This window comes from Equus caballus, chromosome 8, assembly GCF_041296265.1.
Source record: "Equus caballus isolate H_3958 breed thoroughbred chromosome 8, TB-T2T, whole genome shotgun sequence".
In the NCBI taxonomy this organism is placed as follows: domain Eukaryota; kingdom Metazoa; phylum Chordata; class Mammalia; order Perissodactyla; family Equidae; genus Equus; species Equus caballus.
The window spans coordinates 3,721,505-3,743,058 of NC_091691.1; the positions used below are offsets into that span (position 1 = coordinate 3,721,505).

Here is a 21,554-nt window from a genome sequence, read left to right on the forward strand (position 1 = left end):
GTACACCTGAAACCTATACAATGTTATAAAGCAATGTTACCTGAATAAAAATAAGAAATAAAATAAAGTAAGCATTGCCTAATCCATGGTCATGAGGATTTAATTCCTATGTTTTCTTTTAAGAGTTTGTTGGGAGTTAGCTAAACTACTTCATAGCGTTGCTGCCTTGGCACCCATTTCATGTGGACAAGCGGCCTGCAGGGGCCTTGAAGTGACACTAGCCCCTCCCCAGAGTGTGCGCCCTAGATAACCACCGGCAGAGTCACAAGTACATGTCAGTTCTTGATATGACTCTCGAAACTGCCCTTGTAAGAAGCATCATCCCCACCTCCCAGGGCCTTCCCCCTGTGTGTCCCTTAGATAAGAACTCCGGGAAACTTACTAAAACCTCATTTGGTTTGAATTGACCAATCCAGACTTAGCCCAGGAACCCCAAAGCACTCTGCCTGCGGACCCCAATAGAGGCATATGCCCCAGGTCCTGTTCTGTCCTCTGCCTTAACCTTCTGGTGTGGCCCCTCAAGGTGTGATGTGGAACTTCTCCAGGACTTGTGAGTAACAACCTTCTCTATTTCCATTTCTTTGTGGTCTGTTGTTGAACCCAGGCTCACCATCCTACACCCCCAGGGCTCTACTCAACAAATGTTAATCTAACAAAGTCACAAAATGTATTATAAGCATAGCTCATTTTATTGCGCTTTGCAGATGTTGTTTTTTACAAATTCAAGTTGCAGGAGGACAGGGAGGAAGCCCCCCCCCCTTTTCCCTGCTGGTTCTATGGCTGCTCAAAGAATTAAAGATGACATAAGGCCGGTTTGCAGGAGAAAATCAAAGTTAATACATGTACACAGGAATTCACATAAGCATGAAGAATTCCAAAGTCAGGCAAAATGAGGTATATACGTCCTTCTGGACTAAGGAGAGGGAGATAGAGGTCTGAGACTTCAAAGGGGGAGAAGGAAATGTACAGGAAGGTGAGCAGAGTTCATATTGGGTGAACAAATGTTTGCATTGTCCCATCTACAGACAATAGGACCCAAAAGAAGTCTTTTGATAAAATGGTCCTTATTAGATGCCTTCCCACCTACCACTCCTAGAATTATCTATGGTAAGAGTTCCTTCCAGGGACAGGCCCTTCTAACTTAAATTCTTTTAGGCAATTTGGGGGAAGGTCAAATGTTCTTCCAGGGTCTTCTGAGCCTTGATTGTCTTCAGCTCAAAATAATCTGCATAGCAGAGTGGCACATCTTGGGGTGGCCTGCCATAAACCCATCTGTTCCCGAATGTGAAACCTCCCTAGAAATTTCACATATTGAAAGCTGAGCTGGTGACTGTGGAGAGAGAAAATGAGATAGTAGCTAAGTGGTAAGAAATCTGTCCAGCGTCATGTTTACTTTTTCTAGGGAACAGTTTTCACCTATTGTCTTTATCTGGGCAAGGGACAGTCCTGGCGCTTCTCTAGAGGTTTTCTGGGGCCTAGTGACTCACCAGGAGAAGAGGCAGAGCGATGTCTTCCTTGTCGTGGACACCATACCCTGTCATTCATCCATCTTCCATGCTTAGTCCACCAGGTGTTCACATCAGCAGGAACAGAGACCAGTTCAGGTCCTTCTGTGCTCTCTAGCTGTTGACATAAACAACAGTCAGATTAGCTAGCGTGGCCAGGGTTTGGTAAACTGGCATTAGGGGGTGTTTGGTCTGTGCTCTACCTGGTGAGAAAGAGAGAGTTAGTAAGAGGGAGACACAGATTGGGAAAGAGCCCAGAGTGGAAACTTAGAGAGGGGGAGTGGACAGATAGAGACCAGAGCTCTCCAGTCGGCTTTCTAATAAATGATTAAAAGTAATATATATATATGCATTAATAGGAAAAGGGTTGTTGTTGCTGTTTGTGTGTGTGTGTGTGTGTGTGCAGGGAGTTTTAAAAGCAATGAGGAAAATAGGTGAAAACAAGATTTCTTGATCCATGATCTTAGGAAAAGCTGTCTACTCCATGAGGCCAGCTGCTTCTGGAACTTGGAATTGGCCCTGGAGAGCCTTAGTTTAAGGTCACCTGTGGGGACTACTCCCAGCTGTCCTGAGAGCGATGTTCTGGGTCTATTTTGTTGTGGCTTGCATGGATCCAGGAAGATTTTTCCTATATTTTTATGGTAGTGTAGGTGGTCATTAGGTCACTCCCAGAAAGGTGAAAATGCATTTTTTCTTCTAAAGACCTTGATGTACACCTGATCTCCTGGTCCGAAGAGAAGGTAAGGCTGTCAGCAGGTGGGGACCATGCCTCTTTTATCTGTTGACCATATGCTTCAAGAATAATAGTTAGTTTCTGTCTATAGCTAGTCATAGCATCAACTTGTTCACTTAAGCTCCCATAATATTCACTTAATCCAAGGATAGAAGATTTAGAGATGGCAGCAGGCATCAAGCATCTAAACACTATTTCAAAAGCTGTCAATCCATGTCTCCTATTTGGAGTATTCCAGATCTTTCTAAGGGACAAGGGCAGAGCTTCTGGCCATTTAAGTCCAGTTTCTTGACAGACCTTCCTGAAGTCCCTTTCGTGTCTAGAGCTTTACATTCCACTTGCCCTGATGATTGAGGGTGACATGGGGTGTGAAATTTTAATGAGTGCCCCAGAGTTTCTTCAAGCAAGTGGTTGCCTCTGCTGCACAGTGAGCTCCTCGCTCTGCTTCAATCCGTAAAGGAAGCCAGAACAAGGGACAACTGCACTTGTTAATTTCCGTCCCACTGTTGTGGCCTCTGCACGTCTAGTCGGATAGCGCTCAGCGCATCCACTAACCACGCAGATGATGACCAAACAGTGAGAACAGCCTAAAGCTGGGGCAAGGCTGTAAAGCCCATTTGTAGCGCCGCACAGGACAGTGCGGACCTGGGAGGACTTCCTGGGGTACACGGATTTCTCCAGAAACTTGGTGAGGTTGGCAAGTGGTGCACTGGGAAACAATTGGGTCAGAGATTTTGTGGATGCCAGGCAATACCAATTGTCTTTTATTTATTTATTTAAAGACTGGCACCTGAGCTAACATCTGTTGCCAATCTTAATTTTTTTTCTTCTTCTCACCAAAGCCCCCCAGTACATAGTTGTATATTCTAGTTTTAGGTCCTCTTAGGTCTGCTATGTGGGACACTGCCTCAGCACGGCTTGGTGAGCAGTGCTTGGTCCTCACCCAGGATCTGAACTGGCAAAACCCCAGGCTGCTGAAGCAGAGCACGCAAACTTAACCACTCAGCCACGGTGCTGGCCCCCTGGTTGTCTTTTAGTTCCTTAACCATCCTCCATCTGCACATATGTCCCATTTGGAGGGACATAAGTACAAGCCAAAAAGTCTAAGGAGAAGAAGCTACGGTAAGCCCTTTGGCCCAGTGTGTAATCCATCTGATCCTTGTTTGGCACCTTCTTGTATCCAATTGTCTTTTTCAGATAGTGGGGCATTTGCCTGAGAGTTAACAATGTGAGTCAGGGATAAAGGCAGGTTTAAAAATTGGGTGCAGAATGAACTGGTTGAGGAGCTAAGTCTTGAGGGGGAGAATGGAAACCAGCAACCCTGAGATCCAAGAGATCTTTGGGGGAGTCAGGGACAAGGAGCTGGGGATATAGGGGAGCATAGGAGGGAGGAGAAGGGAAATTTTCACTAAATTTGCTTCTTATTCTTTGTCCTAAGTCTGACTTCTGTTCTTTCACTTTATTAAGAGATTCCCTAAGGGTAGACATTATATTTTGGGGGGGTTTCTTTTCAGTTTTATCTTCCCATAAATACCAATAAGGCAGCTGCTTGTGATGAGAGCGCTCTGAAATGGTTCTCAAATACAGAAGTTTCTCCAATTCAAAAAGTCCATCATCTGGCCATTGATGAGGAGCGTCTCCATTTGTACACTTATTCCAATAGTGACTCAATCCAATGAGCCTTTTTAAGGAAAGACCTGGAGGTAACTTTCCAGGCTGGGAACAAATCTTTACCATGGATGCAGGAGGCATCCCTGGGGAGGGCACGGATGATGTGGCCCTCATGATCCAAAATGTTCACTCCCCAAAATAGTCAGAGAGAGTAAAGACCTTTGTTTCACAGGTGGTAAGAGTGGTATAGTGAAAACGGTGTCTCCAGTCTCCCAGAAGAGCAGGGAATACCTCCAGTCACAGATCTGCTCATCTGTGACACTGGGAAGGCACTACTGGAATGGGAATTTTCCAGAACTTACAAGCAAGCAAGGTTGAGACAACAAAGGCCTTTAAGACTGGACCCTTTATGAAAAACTCCCCCGAGAGCTTGGCAAAGCCAGACAGAGAGTGCTCAGAACCCAAGTCTCTTTGACTGGCCGCCAAGGTAACCCCAGAAAATGTACCTTCCAGATGGTGGAGACAAAGGGGAATCTTCTCACTAGTCAAAAAGCCAAGTTCTCAGGACATAGAACAAGATGGAAGGAAAAGCCTCCTCTGCTTTTTCTTTTCTTATATGCATAGCAACTACCCTGGTGATGCCTTGGGTTTCTTGGAGTAAACTAACACCTAGGAGGGATGTTCCAAGGAGTTGAAGATTGTGTGTGTTTTACAGAGTACTTCATTTCAGGGAAATTTTCTTGAGGTTGGCGAGAGACCTGTTGTCATCTACCCCATTCCATGACTAAATCATCCTATCACTGGAATGTTCTTGAGGCAGTGAGTGCCCAAAGGCTCTTAACTGCTCAGCTTGCGCCCACCCCTATTGTGGCCTTTTGGCCTCCATGGTATCCCTTCACAAGAGCTTTCACTTCATGTGCATATGAACTCACAGCAAAGTTTGTCTCAATAGATGCCAGTCTGCTGAGACCACAAGCTCACCAACCTGTGGGGCTGGCCCAGACAATAGGCTTATAAGGCCTATGCCTGCATATAGTACCTTATGGTATTTCTTTCTTATGACATACAACACAAAAAAACAGGGCCGAAAAAGAAAAAACAGTGACCATCTCTCGGAGGAAAAGGATCAACAAAGCCAAGTGTACTCCACCAAATTTACCAGAATCACTAAGAAACCCAAGAAATTAGCTTCCCAAATACTTTCTCCTGCCAATTTAAACTTAGGAGGAGAGAAGAAAATTCTCATCACTTGCTTCCATCAGACCCCACACATAGAGATTCCAGGAGGCTGACGTGGTCAGAAATCTTACCTCTTACCAGCCTGTATCAGGCAATGCAGAGTCTCCTCATCTACCATCGTCCTAGGGAGAAAGCAGTCCTCCCAGCAGAGAGGGCAGTCGTCAGCCAGGGGAGTTCCTGCCAGATGTGCCAAAACCGTAGGGGAAGAGAGAGAATTGCCCCGCCCTTTTCTCTTCTGGTTCTTATGGGTGAATTAAAAATGATAAGGCAGGTTAGCAGGAGAAAAATTAAAATTTAATACATGTAGATGAGGAATTTACATAAGCATGAAGAATTCGAAAGACAGTCAGGTAAAATGAGGTGCATATGTCCTTCTGGGCTAAGGAGAGGGAGATAGAGGTCTGAGACTTCAAAGGGGGAGAAGACAATTTACAGGAAGATGAAAAGAGTTCATATTTGGCAAGCAAATATTGACATTGTCCCATCTACAGACAACGGGACCCACAACAGGTCTTTTGATAAAATGGCCCTTGCTAGATGACTTCCTGCCCCTGACACCTAGAATTATCCATGGTAAGAGCTCCTCCTGGGACAGGTTCTTCTCTCTTGAATTCTTGTAGGCAATTTGGGGGAAGGTCAAATATTTCCCAGAGTCTTCTAAGCCTTGATTGCCTTCAGCTTGAAATAATCAGCATATCAGAGTGACACATCTTGGGGCAGCCTGCCATGAACCCCATAAGGGTTTGTGACAACCCCAAACAAATTCTTCCTTTCAAAATATTACTACTCAATGACAATGCACCTGGTCACCCAAGAGCTCTGATGGAGATGTACAATGAGATTAATGCTTTTTTCATGCCTGCTAACACAACATCCACTCTGCAGGATTTGGGCAGTCATTTTGATCATGGATCAAGGAGTAAGTTTGACTCTCCAGCCTTCTTATTTAAGAAACACATTTCATAAGGCTCTAGCTGCCATACACAGTGATTCCTCTGATGGATCTGGGCAAAGTAAATTGAAAACCTTCTGGAAATGGTTCATCATTCTAGATGCCAGTAAGAACATTCGTGATTCATGAGAAGAGGTCAAAATATCAACATTAACAGGAGTTTGGAAGAAGTTGATCTCAAAACCCATGGAAGACTTTGAGGGGTTCAAGACTTCAGTGGTGGAAGTAACTGCAGATGTGGTGGGAATAGCAAGAGAACTAGAATTAGAAGTGGAATTTGAAGATGTGGCTGAATTGCTGCCATCTCATGATAAAACTTTAACAGATGAGGAGTTGCTTCTTATGGATGAGCAAAGGAAGTGGTTTCTTGTGATGGAATCTACTCCTGCTGAAGATGCTGTGAAGATTATTGAAATGACAACAAAGGATTTACAATATGACATAAACTTAGTTGATAAAGCAGTGACAGGGTTTGAGAGGACTGACTCCAATTTTGAAAGAAGTTCTACTGTGGGTAAAATGCTATCAAACAGCATTGCATCACTTGTTACAGAGAAATCGTTCATGAAAGGAAGAGTCAATCGACGTGGCAAACTTCATTGTTGTCATTTTAAGAAACAGCTGCAGCCACCCCAACCTTCAGCAACCACCACCCTGATCAGTCAGCAGCCCTCAACATCGAGGCAAGACCCTCCACCAGCAAAAAGATCTCAACTCGCTGAAGGCTCAGATGATGGTTAGCATTATTTAGCAATAACATAGTTTTAATTAATGTATGTACATTCTTTTTTTAGGCATAATGCTAGTGCACACTTAATAGACTACAGTGTATTGTAAACATAACTTTTATATGCACTAGGAAACCAAAAAATTTGTGTAACTCACTTATGTGACATTCATTTTATTGTGGTGGTCTGGAACTGAACCTGCAAAATCTCCAGGGTCTGCCTGCGTAGTTTCAGCTCCTAGGTTTACATCTCTGATCCATTCAGAGTTAATTTTTGCATGTGGTGTGAGGTAGGAGTCTGACTTCATTCATTTGCATGTGGAGATCCAGTTGCAGCACAGGGGGAAACTACTATTTCCTCCTCTGAATTGTTTTGGCTCTCTTGTGAAAAGTCAATTGGTCATCAAGAGAATGAGAACATAAGGCATAGACTAGGAGAAAGTATTTGTAAAAGACATGTCTGATAAAGGATTGTTATCCAAAATGTACAAAGAACTCTTAAAAATCAGCAATAAGAAAACCAAGAACCCAATTAAAAGTGGACAAAGTTCTGAACAGACACCTCACCAGAGAAGATATACAGTTGCCAAATAAGCCAATGAAAAGATACTCCACATCCTATATCATTAGGGAATGGGAAACTAAAACAAGAATGCGGGGCCGGTCCTGTGGCATAGTGGTTGGGTTCAGCATGCTCTGCTTTGGCAGCCTGGGTTTGTGGGTTTAGATCCCAGGCATGGACCTACACCTCTCACCACACATGCTGTGGCAACGACCCAGATGCAAACTAGAGGAAGATTGGCAATAGATGTTAACTCAGAGCAAATCTTCCTCAGCAAAAAAACACAAAAAAACAAACAAAAAAAAAACAATGAGATACCACTACCCACCCATTAGAATGACAAAAATCCAGTACACTGATAACAACAAATGTTGCTGAGGATGCAGAGCAACAGGCACACTCATTCCTTGCAGGTGGGAATGCAATATGGCACAGCCATTTTGGAAGACAGTTTGGCAGTTTCTTACAAAACTAAACATACCTTTACCACATGATTCAGCAAGCCCACTCCTTGGTATTTACCCAAATGAGTTGAAAACTCATGTCCACATGAAAATCCGCACATGGATGCTTACAGCAGCTTTATTCATAACTGTCAAAACTTAGAAGCAACCAGGATGTCCTTCAGTAGGTGAATGCATAAATAAACTGTGGTCCATCCAGACAAGGAATATTGCTCAGTGCTGAAAGGAAAGGAGCTATCACGCCACGAGAAGACATAAGACAACCTTAAATGCATATTTCTAAGTGAGAAAGGCCAATCTGAAAACGCTACATACTGTGTGCTTTGATTCCCACTATATGACCTTCTGGAAAGTGAAAACTGTGGAGACAGTGAGAAGATCAGTGGTTGCCAGGGGTTGGTGGGGGGAGGGATGAGTAGGTGAAGCACAGAGGATTTTTAGGGCTTACTGTAATAGTGTGTACACGTCATTATACATTTGTCAAACCCATGGAATGTACGACACCAAGAGTGAGCCCTAATGTAAACCATGGACTGTAGGTGATAATGTCGTGTCACTGTAGGTTCATCAGTTATAACTAATGTACCAATCTGGTGGGACATGTTGATAGTGGGGGAGGCTGTGTATGTGTAGGGGCTGGTGGTATATATATGGGAATTCCACCTTCTGCTCAGTCTTGTTGTGAACCTAAAACTGGCCTAAAAAATAAAGTCTATTTTTAAAAAATCAGTGGCCATAAATTAAATTGGCCATAAATTTTTAAAAATCAATTGCCCATATTTGTGGACCCTCAATTCTATTCCATTGATCTGGATATGTTTATCCTTATGTCCATAACACACTGTCTTGATTCCTGTAGCTTTGTAGTCAGTTTAGAAATCAGAAAGTGTAAGTCCTCCAACTTTGCTCTTTGTCAAAATTGTTTAGGTTCTTCTGGGTCCTTTGCATCTCCACATGAATTTTAGGATCAACTTGACAATTTCTGAAAAATAAGCAGTTGGGATTTTGGCAGGAATTGCACTGAATCTGCAGTCCAGTTTGGGCAGGATTGCCATCTTCACAATACTAAGTTTTCTAGTCCATGAATGTGGGATATCTTTCCACTCATTCAGGTCTTCTTTAAAGTTTTCAATGACACTTAGTACTTTTCAGTGTACAAGTTTTGCATTTATTTTGTCAAATTCATTCTAAGAAGTTTGTACATAAATTTATTCTTTTCTTTTCTTTTTTTTTAAGAAGGGAAGTGGTGAAACAGGGTGAGAACTGAAAGGAGGTATGGGTCAAAGGAGGTGTGGGTTTTTTTTGTTTTGTTTTGTTTTTCTTTTTTGGTGAGGAAGATTGGCCCTGAACTAACATCTGTTGCCAATCTTCCTGTTTTTCCTCCCCAAAGTCCCAGTGCATAGTTGTATATCCTAGTTGTAAGTCATTGTAGTTGTTCTATGTGGGACGCCACCACAGTGTGGGTTGATGAGTGGTGTGTAGGTCCATGCCGGGATCTGACCCAGTGAACTGTGGGCCGCTGAAGCAGAGTGTGTGAACTTAACCACTTGGCCACAGGGCTGGCACTAGGGCTCTTGATTTTTGTGTCCTGCACCTTTACTGAGCAGGTTTATCAGTTCTAATATTTTTTGTGTGGACTCCTTAGGATTTTCTCTACATAAGATCATGTCATCTGTGGTTACAGATACTTTTACTCCTCCCTTTCCAATCTGGATTCCTTTTATCTCATGTTCTCACCTAATTGCCATGGCCAGAGCCCCCAGTGAAGTGTTGGATACAAGTGGTGAGAGGACCTCCCGATGCTGTTCCTGAGCAAAGGGAAAGCTTTCAGTCTCTCTCCACTGAGCACAGCAGCCGAGGGATTTTCGTGGATGGTCTTCGTCAGTTTGGGGTGGGGGGGTCCCTTCTAGTCCAGGTTTGTTGACTGTTTTTTTCTGTGTCTGTTGAGACCATCATGCAGTTTTTTCCTTTATTCTATTAGTATGACATATTCTATTGATTGATTTTCATATGTGAAACCAATCTTGCATTCCTGGGATAAATCCCGCTTGACATGGAAGCACCCTAAGTGCCCATCAACAGACAAATGGATAAAGAAGATGTGGTACATATATACAATGGAATACTACTCAGCTGCAAAACAGAACAAAATCATTCCATTTGCAATAGCATGGATGGACCTTGAGGGAATTATGTTAAGTGAAATAAGCCAGCTAGAGAAGGACAATCTCTGTATGACTCCACTCATATGAGGAACTTAAAAATGTGGACAAAGAGAACAGATTAGTGGCTACCAGGGGAAAGGTGGGGTGAGGGGTGGGCACAAAGGGTGAAGTGGTGCACCTACAACACGACTGACAAACAATAATGTACAAGTGAAATTTCACAAGATTGTAACATATCATTAACTCAATAAAAAAAAAAATCCTGCTTGGCCCTTTTATATGTTGCTGGATTCACTTTGCTGGCACTCAGTTGAACAATTTTGCATCTATATTCATAAAGACATTGGTCTGTAGTTTTCTTTCCTTGTGATGTCTTTGCTGGGTTTGGTGTCAGGGTGCTCCTGGCTGTGTAGGATGAGGTGGGAAGCGTTCTCTCTTCTTCTCCTTGTATTTTTGGTGCTTTCTCTTCACTGCATCTCCATGTGTTGCTCAGTGTAACTGCCTTGCTCGCTGGGGTCCAGCACTTGGCCCAGCCATGTCCCTGGAAGTTTAGTTTACTGTGTCGACCACGCTTGGCCATGAGTATCCATTGGATGTTGGCCCCTGTGAAGGGGGAGTGGTGAGAGCCCCTCTCTGGGAAGATAAAAAGTCAGTGCTCTGAAACCCTGCACTCCAGCTCTCAGGTGGCCATCGGTCAGGCCTTGGAGGAGCTCCTGTTACACAACTGCCCAGGCCTCTTGGTGGGAAATGCATTTTTCTGGGTTTCTGTGAAGGCATTTCAGAACAAGGAACTCTGCTCAGTTATGTTTAGGCCACACAGGAGCGAGGTGCGGGAGGAGTCACCCCTGCAGGAAGTGGGAGCCCATCTGAGAAGTTCCTCAAGACAATGTCAGCCACATACCAGAAGGGAGCAAGGGGCTGGCTAAGGTAGAGTGCTCCAAGTGGCGCCATCCGGTCTGGGAGTCCACCACCCTGTCACCAGCCCCCTGAGCCAGACAGCCTGCAGGTGCCCCTAACGTCCTATCCCACAAACCACATAGAAACCTGACAACATGGAGAGAGCTCTGGGGGAAGAGGATGACTGTTTTGGTTTTGCTTTGCTTGGATGGATTGTCCTCATTTTGCTGTAGAGAAGTTCACACCCTGTCACACCAGCCTTTCCACTTTCAAAGGACTGGGAAGAGCAGAAGGACAAAGACCACTCAGCCACAGGAATAGATAAGCCTGAGTGGGTTTGCGATGGTCACGTGATGAGACAGGTGATGTCTCCCCGGGATGCGTGTACTGGCATGGAGCAGATGCTCAGTCCATGACACTTCTCACAGATATCCACAAGTGAGAGCTGCCATTCGGGTCCCCCAGGGTCCTCCAGGCTTGAGAGGTGCTCCTGGGCTGGGAGGGGCTGCCATTGGGGTCTGAGGGGCCCTAAGGTACCCCAAGCTGGAGGGCTGGAGGTCACCCCCAGGGGTCTGCTTGTCTCCTTTCAGCACACTCTCTGTAGCTGGAAGCCCGGAACAGAACAGCCAGCATGAGTTCTGCCAATTCACAGAACACTCCCCACAGCCGGGCGCTCCCTCATCAGTGGGTGAGGGTGGCTTACTGCCATCCCATTGTGCCAGAGGTCAGGGACTGCCCAGGGCCAGATTCAGGCCCTCATCTTACCAGCGTCTTGCCTGACTCCCGAAGCCCCCACACCTCCCAGGGTCGAGGGGCCTAGATGGTGCCCCGCTGGTGGAGTCCACGTGTTGGGATGAGGGATCAAGGAGGGTGTCAGCAGCAGTGGAAAGCGGGTGGGCTCCAGACCCCACCCAGACCTGGACCTTAACCTCCCCCACTTCCTGAAGCCACCCTGGTGACCTGGGCTAGTTACTTACCTGGTGGCCTGGACTTCCCCATCTGGGAACTTGGTATAGTAATAGGGTTTTCCTAGAACCTGATGAACTGTAATCTAGACCATGTGAGGGGTGGGTAGGGTGGGCTGAGTGCGTGTCTGACCCTAAGGTAGGGTCCACTGCTGAATCTGGTGGCAAGGGCACAGAGCAACAAACAAAGTGACAGCAGGTGAGTTTCAGTAAGACCAAAGAGGAAACAAAGGCTCCTGTACCTGGGGATAGGGGTGCAACAAAATCAGCTCAAATGGTTGCTTGGCATGAGTGTGGCTGCGTGCAGGAGTGGGGCACAGTGCCTTGGCTTCAGGCTCAGGGCCCAGGGCCCACCCCATTTCCTTTGGGGTGGGCTGATTCACCAGCCAGGTGGGGTGGTTCATGGGGAGATGATGACGGCTGTCTGAGGCCAGGTGGTCTCCTGGGTTAGCCCAGGGCCACAGAGTCACTTCTGTTCTGGGTCCTGGAGGCCAGGCCCAGCTCCCGGAAGCCTCAGTTTCCACCCTGCTCTGGCACACCAGAACACAGGAGAAGTTCCTATTGGGGCTCCCTGCGGCTGGCCCTTCCCACCCACAGGACCCTTCTGACACAAGCCCTCCCTTGTCTAGGAGGCAGGCCCAAAGGGATCCCCACGCTTCCCTGTGGCCTCCTTCCCACCCTGCTGCCAGGCCCTGAGCCTGCCTCATCCAGCCCTGCAGCTGCCAGTGGTTCCAGGCTTGGGTCCCCAGGGTAGGGTCAGAGCAAGGACTGGAGGTTGGTCAGGACCCGGCTGGGAAGCCTGTCACTCCCTTCTGGTTCTTGTAGGTGCCAGCAGCTGACTTGGTGCTCATCTCATCTGCCCACCATGGCCCAGGGACTGCCCAGCACCACCAGCCTGGAGCACTTCAGCCAGAAGCTGAACCGGCTGAAGACACTGGAGGAGCCCACCACAGAGAAGTCGCTGCAGCCCCACCTGACCACGCTGGAGCTGACCCTGCTGGGTGTGGGTGGCATGGTGGGCTCAGGCTTCTATGTGCTCATGGGCACTGTGGCCAAAGAGGTGGCCGGCCCTGCAGTGCTCATATCCTTTGGGGTAGCTGCCGTGGCCTCTCTGCTGGCAGCCCTGTGCTATGCAGAGATTGTGGTGCCTATGCCCCACAAGGGCTCTGCCTACCTGTTCACCTATGCATCCATGGGTGAGCTGTGGGCCTTCCTCATGGGCTGGAACATGCTCCTCAAGCATCTCATTGGTGGAGCTGCTGTGGCACGTATCTTCAGCAGCTACCTGGACGCCATCTTCAGCCGCCCTATCCGCAGCTTCGCTGAGGCCCATGTGGGCATCTGGCAGGTGCCCTTCCTGGCGCAGTACCCAGACTTCCTTGCTGCTGGTATCATACTTTTGGCCTCTGCATCTGCCTCCTGCAGAGCCCGTGTCTACTCTTGGCTCAACACCAGCTTCTCCGCCATCAGCCTGATCGTCATGCTCTTCATCATCATCCTGGGGTCTGTCCTGGCCCACCCGCACAACTGGAGCACTGAAGTGGGTGGCTTTGCACCCTTTGGCTTCTCTGGCATCATGGCTGGCACTGCTACCTGCTTCTACGCCTTCGTGGGCTTTGATATCATTGCTGCCTCCAGCAGGGAGACCCAGAACCCAAAGCGAGCCGTGCCTATGGCCAGCGCCATCTCGCTTGGCCTGGTGGCTGTTGCCTATATTCTTGTCTCCGCTGTGCTCACCCTCATGGTGCCCTGGCACAGCCTGGACCCTGACTGGGCGCTTGCTGAAGCCTTCTACAAGCGGGGCTATAGCTGGGTGGGTTTTGTCGTGGTGGTTGAATCCATTTCTGGTAAGTGGCTCTTCTAGGCAAGGTGGGAGGGGACAGGGTGGTGGGGCCCTGCCCTAAGCCTCCAGGGCACACATCTCCATCTGGGTCTCTGCTCCCAGTTGTACTCTGGGCCCAGGAAGGTGCTAATGATTAGACTCTCCACCCAGGCTTGTTGGGAGGGACCTACTCACGGCCCCTCCCAGTTATACATACAATGTCAGTTCTGGGCATGTGTTTCCAGATCCTTCCAGGCAGAGGGACTCAGCCCTCATCAGATGTTCCTCTGGGCCAGCCACCCAAACTGTAGTGTCCCAACCAGGGTGGTGAGAGGGACAGTTCAGCACCCACATACCCTCAGGCTCACTCTGAGAACACAGACAAATTCATGCTCGTGTTCCCAAGTGGCCACCCATGTCCTGGTCCCCAGCAGTGGCCCCCGGTGGACCTGTCCACCATGCTGACAAGTCTCCCATCCTCTGCCACAGCCATGAACAGTGTCCTGATCAGCAACCTCTTTTTCCTGCCACGCGTGGTCCGTATCATGGCTGCCGATGGGCTCTTCTTCCAGGTGTTTGCCCACGTGCACCCCCAGACACAGGTGCCCATTGTGGGCATGCTGGTGTTTGGGGTCCTCATGGCTTTCCTGGCACTGCTGCTGGACCTTGAGACACTGGTGCAGTTCCTGTGCATCAGTGCACTGCTGACCTACATTTTTGTGGCCATCAGCGTTATCATGCTACGTTTTCAAAAGGCCCCTCCATCCAGTTCCCTGGACCCAGGTAGCCGTGAGGGCACAGAGCAGACTTCAGCTGAGCCTGGGCAGCTGCGACCAGCCCTGAGGCCCTACCTCCGCTTCCTGGGTGGGTACAGACCTGGAGCTGCTGTGGCTTGGGCCCTCGGTGTCCTGGTGGGCTCGGCCATCACCCTGGACTGCGTGCTGGTCTTTGGGGACTCGGCCCTGCACCTCCCACCCTGGGGCTACACCCTGCTGCTCCTGCTCAGCTCCATCACCTTTCTGCTCAGTCTCCTCGTCCTGGGGGCCCACCAGCAGCAGCGCCGGCAGGACACCTTTCAGGTACTTCCTCCAGCCAGCACCCACCGCGCTCAGCCCAGCCAGCTCCCCTCGCCCCTTCCTCCTCTGCCGTGGCAGGATGCACCAGGGCCGCAGGGCAGGGGAGGCCAGTGCCCCACACCCCTCTCTCTGCATGGCGGGGGGGCCTTGTCTCCGGAATCTCCAGAGGTGGAGAATGTCTCTGGACTCTCGAGAAATCAGGCCCTGGGCCAGCAGCCCTTCCCTGCAGCCCAGCCCTGCCCTTGTCCCCTCAGGTTCCCATGGCGCCCCTGACTCCCGCCCTGAGCATCCTCCTCAACATCTTCCTCATCCTGCACCAGAGCTACCTGGCCTGGCTGGGCTTCTTCATCTGTCTGCTGATCGGTGAGTGGGGGCCAGGCTGGGACCCACAGGGGACTGCAGGGGGAGGGCACACAGGGAAGCAGGCCTGGGACCTGCCCCTCAGGCTTGTGCCACCCTTGCAGGACTCGTGGTGTATTTTGGCTACGGCATCAGGCACAGCAAGGAGAACCAGCGGGAGCAGCCGGGATTGACAGCCACACGCGGCAGCCTGGAGGAGATGGTGCCAGCCCTGCAGCCCACCAGCCAGGCACCGGCCCAGGAGCCCAGCCACAGAGAGCAGCCCGCCAGTCCATGAGGACCACTGGGGGCCTGCCCTCCCTCCCTTACCTCCTCAGGAGGTCAGAGGTTCTGGCAGCCCCTCTATCTGGGGCAGCTCAGCTTGGCAGACCTGCCCATGCCAGGGGGTCCTCAGGACCTCAGGACCTTAGCCCAGGTGCCGAGCTTCGAGTATTAGAGTTAGCTGTGGCCAGTGCTGGTGTGGTGGACTCTGCCCAGTGCCGTCCAGTTTATGACCAACTCCAGCTACCTGGGCAGGTGGAGTAGGGCAGGCAAGGAAGAGCCTCAGCCCCAGGGACCCACAATAACTGCTCGGCCCACAGTGTGGCCTGCTGCGGTGTCCACTGTGGTGGTCTTTGTGGCACTGAGCCCTCACTTGTACCTGGGAGCCAGGAGATTTCCCTCAATCCACAACAAAGATGCCAAGATTCTCTAAGGGGGATGTGGCAGGGGTCCCTGACAGGGTAGGGCCAGGCTCCCTTCCAGGGTCCCCACATGTCCCCTCAGGGTTGGATCCAGAGAGCAGAGCCTGGTCCCCAAGGAGGCCACCTAGAAAGGGCAGTGCTGTTCCAGGGTTCCCTCAGTTTCCCAGAGAACAGGGCATGTCCTGAGGCCTGCCTCAGATGGAGAGGCTCCCCGGCCCAGGCACACACATCTCTCAGGCACAGGCCCACATGGCCCACACAGTCCCCTGGGCATGCACACCCACGTGCAGACTGAGGCAGCAGCTGTTTCCCAGCCCAGGGCTGCCCGCAGCTTCCAGTGGTCTCTCTCCCTGCCGCCCCCTCAGGGCTTTGTGACAAAGGCTCGGGATGGGACACACGCGGGCAGCTGGGTGCACAAGCACCTGGCTGCTCTAGATGATTCCAGATGCTGCCCAGCCTGAGCCCCAGGCCTCCCCTTCCCAGCCTGGCCCATATCGCTCCACCAGCAAGCTGCCTGCATCGCCCCTGCTCACCAGGGAACTATGAGAAGGCAGCCCCTAGTCTCCCTGGGGTGGGTACCCCAAACCCTGCCCCTCACTGGGAGCAAGAGAGCCCTTGGCTCCTGAAGCCCAGTCCCTCCCCTCCTGACCATGGGCCCAGGACACAGGGAAATTCTCCAGCAGGCAGGACTCAGGCCTCCAGAGGATTCCAGAGCCTGAACCAGGCCAGCATGCTGGGGGCTCCATATCCTCTGTTAGGGACATTCTCTCCAGCCTCTGCTCTTGGTCAGAGCATGGTCCTCATGCAGTTGCCTCAGGCTGGGGTGGGCAGCTGCCCAGACATGTTCTCAGGTATGACCTTGGGCAGCAGTGACGTGTGTCCAGATATCCAGCCTCCCCACCCCATGGTTCCCAGGAGCCCAGTGAGCAGGTTGCAGGGTGTTGGGCTGGTGTCACCAAGGAGACAGACAAAGTGTCCCAAAGGACCCCATACCCACCAACTCAGCCCCTCCGCTCTCCAAATCCCAGCCCTCCACAGTCCCAGGGCTGCCACCAGGAAGGGGCTGGTGCTCATCAGCTGAGCAGGTAGGGGCCCAAGAGGGTCCTGTGCCCTTGCCTGGGGTCCTAGGGGCTCAGAACATCTGCTCCCTGCACTCCTCACTCCATGGACAAGGCCCAGAGCTGGGAGGGGCCCTGCCTGGGAACCCACCACAGAGCAGCTGCCACAGCTCCTCCTGTCAGGCTGCCTTCTTCCTGGCCTTGGACTCTGGTTGCACAGACCCCAGTGCAGGGCAGCTGAGAGGGCAGGGCCTCTCCCTGTGAGGGGGGTGCTGGCAGGGGGAGGAGGGCTGGGAGCCAGGCAGGGCCGGAGGCGACCACAGCCAGCATGGTGGACAGCTGGTGAGCGGGGAGCGGGGAGCTGCTGGGAACACTGGAGATGGAGCCTGGGAGAGCGTCTCCAGCCCCAGCCCCAGCCAGAGCCCCACTGGACCAGGGCCCTGCGTCTGTTCCCTGCAGTCTCTACACAAAACTGGCTTCTGTGGTCCCCAGGCAGCACCTGCCGAGGCTGGAGCTCAGGGAGGGACAGTCTGCCTGGGAGCTGAAGGGTGGAATTATCCCCCAACCCTGCCTTGATCCTGCGGGGGCTTCATCCATGTATCCCCAAGGTTGGACCCCCATTTCCAGTCCCCAACCCACCAACCCCCAACACCCAACCAGCAGAGAAAGGCTACAGGCCTCAGGAACAGGCCAGCGAGTGGGTGCCAGGCCCACCCTGGCGACGGTGTCCAGCTCCCAGCAGCAGCAGTGGGGACAGGTGCTGGGCCCCCCCAAAGCACCTGGGCAGCCGGATGTGGGGGTGGGGAAGCTGCCTGTCTGTTCAGGGCCTTTGCCTGCAGATGAGGACAGCAGGTCTGGGCTCCAGCCACATCCTCCAAAGTGTAGCCCAGGGTCAGGCAGGCCCACAGCCCCCTCCTCATGCTTGGTCCTCCAGTAGAAATGGCTTCTCCATCCACGTACAACAGCAGCAGGTCACAGAAGGGGGTGATCTGGGCGAGGCAGGGCAGAACCATGGCCTGGCCCCAACCTGCCATTCCACCACCTCCCCAGCCCTCACCCCAAGACTCAGTGTCAGCACAGGGGGTTCGGGGGGCACTCAGGGGTCACGCGCTTGCCAGCAGCCAGAGGGAGCCACATTGGCCAGACTCACCACACCCAGCCAGGCCGCTCCAGTGCCCAGAGTGAGGGTTGTGGGGATGAGCCCCAACTTCCCTGCCTGAGAGAGACCTGGGCTGAGCCTCTCTGCCTGTGGCTGTCGCCCCCTCCTGCCCCTCACCCCTGCCTGCCCCCACCTGCCCCGGCGTGACCCCTACGTGCCCAGTGATCACAATGTCAAAGCAGATCCCATGAGGCTTGAGCAGACTCCGGGCCTCCATGCCTGAGGCCTCCCCGGAGTGAGCAGCTGTCCTGGGGCAGGAGAGAGTCCAGTGGCTGCTCTGCCCACTCCTGGGTGGCCTGGCCCTCACAGGCCTCATCTTACTCATCCACTGACTCCATCCACCCCAGCCTGAGTCCTGGGTCTCAGCCCTGTGTCATTGCTGAGGACACAGGGGACAAGCAAGCTGGGACCTGTCTCTCAGAAGCCCCCTGCCTGCTGAGGGGACGGGGACAGAAGGGTCCCTAAACAGACACCGGCAGTGGGGGTGGGGGAGGTTGGGGCAGGCCTGTGGCTGTGGGGTCCAGAGAGGGGCACACACTCTCCCTGGGAACCAGGGAAGGTTAGGGCTCAGGGAGGAGCTCTAGGCAGAGATGGAGGGCGGGGAGAGTGCAGAGGGGAGGCGGGCAGGGTGTGGGTGGGTCCAGCCCCACATGGTTGCACAGGGCTGGGGGGCCAGCGAAGCCAGGCCAGGAGGGCCCAGAGGGCAGTGTCATGGGTGTCACCTCCAGGGCTGGTGGCTGTGTTCACGTCTGTATGAGGGTGATGAGGTGACATGAGGGGGCAGAGGGATGGGACAGGTCTGCTTAGGAGCCTCAAAGACAGGACAATACATGCAACGCAAGATCCCTGAGTGCATCACGGATCAGAAATTCAAAGGATTTAGGACTATTTCTGGCACAGCTGGGGAAATTTACATATTAGGTCTATCTGTCAATGTTAAATTTCCTGAGTGTGACAAAAGGACAGCGGTCACCTGGGGAAGGGCCTCATTCTCAGGACACGGTGAGAGGGGTGAGTGTCCAGATATCTGCCACTTACTTTCCAATGGTCTCCTGTGAAATGTATCTAAATACACCCAGCTCTCCAGAGAGGGAGAGAGAAAGCAAATGGGGCAGAAGGGTGAAAAAATAAATAAAAACAAATCTGGTGAACCCAATGAAGGCTATACGGCTTTTCAGTCTTACTAACATTTGAAGTTTTCTATAGATTCTTGTAATCTTTTAGATAAAACCTTAAGGGAAAAGTAAAAAGAAAGCCCCCGTGCCGTGGAGGGAGGTGCTGGAGGCAGGGCGGAGTGGAGGAGGGGCTGGGGTGAGGGGTCCCAGCTGCAGCAGGGTGTGGGGACAGATGGGGTGGAGGCCAAAGGGCTCAAGAGGGAAGCTAGACGGAGCCTGTGCTGGGGGCCCTGGAGCTGAGAGACTCCCTCCTGCACTGGGACCCCCTCACACGTCCAGAGCGTCCAGAGGGACAAGCCAGGCTGTGGTCTGTCCTGGCCACCACAGCAGGACAGGAGGGGGAGGACCGGGCTGAGGAGCAGCAGGTGGGCAGTGGGGCCGCACCTGAAGTTGGAGCTCCTCTCCTGCAGTTGGACGGAGTCGTGGGGCCAGCAGTTGGGGCCCCCGGCGTCCAGGTCACAATCCCAACGGACGTGGATGCCACAGCACCGCTCTGCACACAGTGCATCACTGCTCCACCAGCACACGGGCTCTGGACCCTCTCCCCAAGGCCTCCCACAACCCTGCCCCCAGGGACCCACCAGCAATGCTGGGTCCTTAAAGACCCCTCCAGCCGTGGCCACAAGGTCCCCGATGCAGAACATAGGGCAGTAGGGGCTGAAGCGTGGGTCACAGCTGCAGCGCTTGAAATAGGTGGCATCCCAGGTCTCCAAGGCAGTGGACCTGAGAGGGAGTGGAGCCGGCAGGGTCTTGCCAGGAGGAGACAAGGAGGATCTGGGCCAGCCAGGACCCACGGTGCTCACTTGAAGAGGTTGAAGTTGCTGAAGGTGACAGTGATTTTGATGAACAGCATGAAGTTCTCAGCCTGGACCAGCAGGGGCTTCCTGCAGGTGGGGGAGGTAAGGGCAGGCTCTGCTGGTCCTGGGACCTGCCCTGGGTCTCGGGGACACTTACATGGGCTCAGTGTCGCTCTCCATGGGGGACCAGGCCAGGATCTCACAGGTCCTGTGGGTCCCATTAAAGACCACACACTGGCCAGTTTTTATGCCTTGAAAACACGAGACAAAGTCCAGGCCTCCAATCACCACAGGGCCTGGGAAGGGAGTGTGCAGGGGGCTGCTGGCAGAAAGAAGAGATGCAGATCCACCACCATGCCTGCATGCGGGAGCCATCCAGGGTCCCAGCCCGGCCCCATGAATCCCATCCCAGTGGAGGCGCTGGAAGACAGGGCCCACAATGACCATGGCTGTGCGTCCCTGTCTCCTCTTCAGGACAGCCCTCGTCAGCCCAGCAGGTCCCCCGTGGGATGGAGGGGTCTGAGGTGGTGAGAGAGCAGAGAGGTCCAGGCCCAGGAGGTGAATCCCCTGCGTGACCCAGCCCTGCAGTCCCCAGGGACACGCCCCTCCCCTGCTTAGTCCCCAGGTTCCCTGAGTTTAGGGCACATGGGAAAGCTGGAGGGTGCAGATAAAAGGAGGTGCTCAGAGGGGGAGGGGAGCAGCCCCCCAGCCAGATAGGGGTGCAGCACTGTCTCCCAAGTCAGAGCGAGACTCCTTCCCTCCTGACAGCTCTGTCCCCAGGTGAGCAGAAGTGACTCCTCCAGGCCCAGCTCCTCTGGTCCAATTCAGACGACAGAATAGGGACGGTGGAGGGACTCTGGGAGGGTGAGCTCATGCCAGAGTGGAGGTGCTCGGCATGGCAAAGGGTGGGACCCTCGTCAGAGGGGCCTCTAGGGGAGTGGGACCCCACACGCTGGCCAAGGGACCACAGGCCAGTCCCTTCCTGGCTTGTTCTGCTGTAAACAGAGACATCAGTGCCTGCACAGGGTCACAGAGTTCTGGGCATCAGCCAGGAGGGGGCGGGGGCGAGCTCTCTGGGAGTCCCAGACCTCAGAGAGGAAGCACCCTCAAGTGTCAGGCACTGGCACAGACATGGCTCTGCCAGGTGGAGGGTGGACACCGCTGTCCAGGGCCCCTGGCTCAGGGGCAGCAGGAGGAACACAGCACCAGGGTGGCAGAAAGCGCTGGGGACTCGGAGAAGCCAAAGGAGACGGTGGGACTTTGTCTGGGTGGAATTGTGAGAAGTGGGCAGGGGACAGTGTGGGGCCACCTGCTCTGCCTCACTGTCCCTACCTATGTGCTGAGTCTGCCCCTCCTCTCCACCCATGCTGGGCCACCATCTCCTCCGACCAGACCCATGGTGACCAGCACAGGCCCCGCCTCTGCCCCCATCCACCTCCCTCCAGCAGCCCGTGTGGTCCATCCCAATGCACAGACGGTGGTGCGCCCATCCCTGAGCCGGTCTGTGGCTCCACTGCTGCTGGATCCACTTCAGCTACTGAGATGAGCTCACAGGCCCTGTGATCCAGGGTGACCCTCTTCCTGGCCCAGCCCACATCTAGGGA

At 52.4% G+C, this 21,554-nt stretch overlaps 1 protein-coding gene across 3 annotated transcripts; it reads left to right on the plus strand.

The window, feature by feature from the left end:
• Positions 1–377: 377 nt before the first annotated feature.
• Positions 378–19,134, plus strand: LOC100056349 (cationic amino acid transporter 4). 3 transcript variants are annotated; one of them, XM_070276090.1, is made up of 5 exons: positions 378–550; positions 12,646–13,667; positions 14,132–14,721; positions 14,973–15,081; positions 15,164–19,134. In XM_070276090.1, the coding sequence occupies exons 2-5, from the start codon at positions 12,686–12,688 to the stop codon at positions 15,601–15,603; spliced, it is 2,121 nt and encodes a 706-aa protein (XP_070132191.1). In that variant the 5' UTR covers positions 378–550; positions 12,646–12,685; the 3' UTR covers positions 15,604–19,134. The 3 variants fall into 3 exon arrangements, with proteins under 3 accessions (XP_070132191.1, XP_001490182.3, XP_070132192.1); XM_001490132.5 differs by having other exon boundaries at positions 379–550; positions 15,183–15,494; XM_070276091.1 differs by lacking the exon at positions 14,132–14,721 and having other exon boundaries at positions 380–550; positions 15,183–19,134.
• Positions 19,135–21,554: the final 2,420 nt, after the last annotated feature.

Coding starts and splice junctions, on each gene's coding strand:
- LOC100056349 (XM_070276090.1), top strand. CDS start 12,686: ATGGCCCAGGGACTGCCCAGCACCACCAGCCTGGAGCACTTCAGCCAG. Junction 13,668..14,131: donor GGTGGTTGAATCCATTTCTG/GTAAGTGGCTCT, acceptor CCTCTGCCACAG/CCATGAACAGTGTCCTGATC. Junction 14,722..14,972: donor GCCGGCAGGACACCTTTCAG/GTACTTCCTCCA, acceptor TTGTCCCCTCAG/GTTCCCATGGCGCCCCTGAC.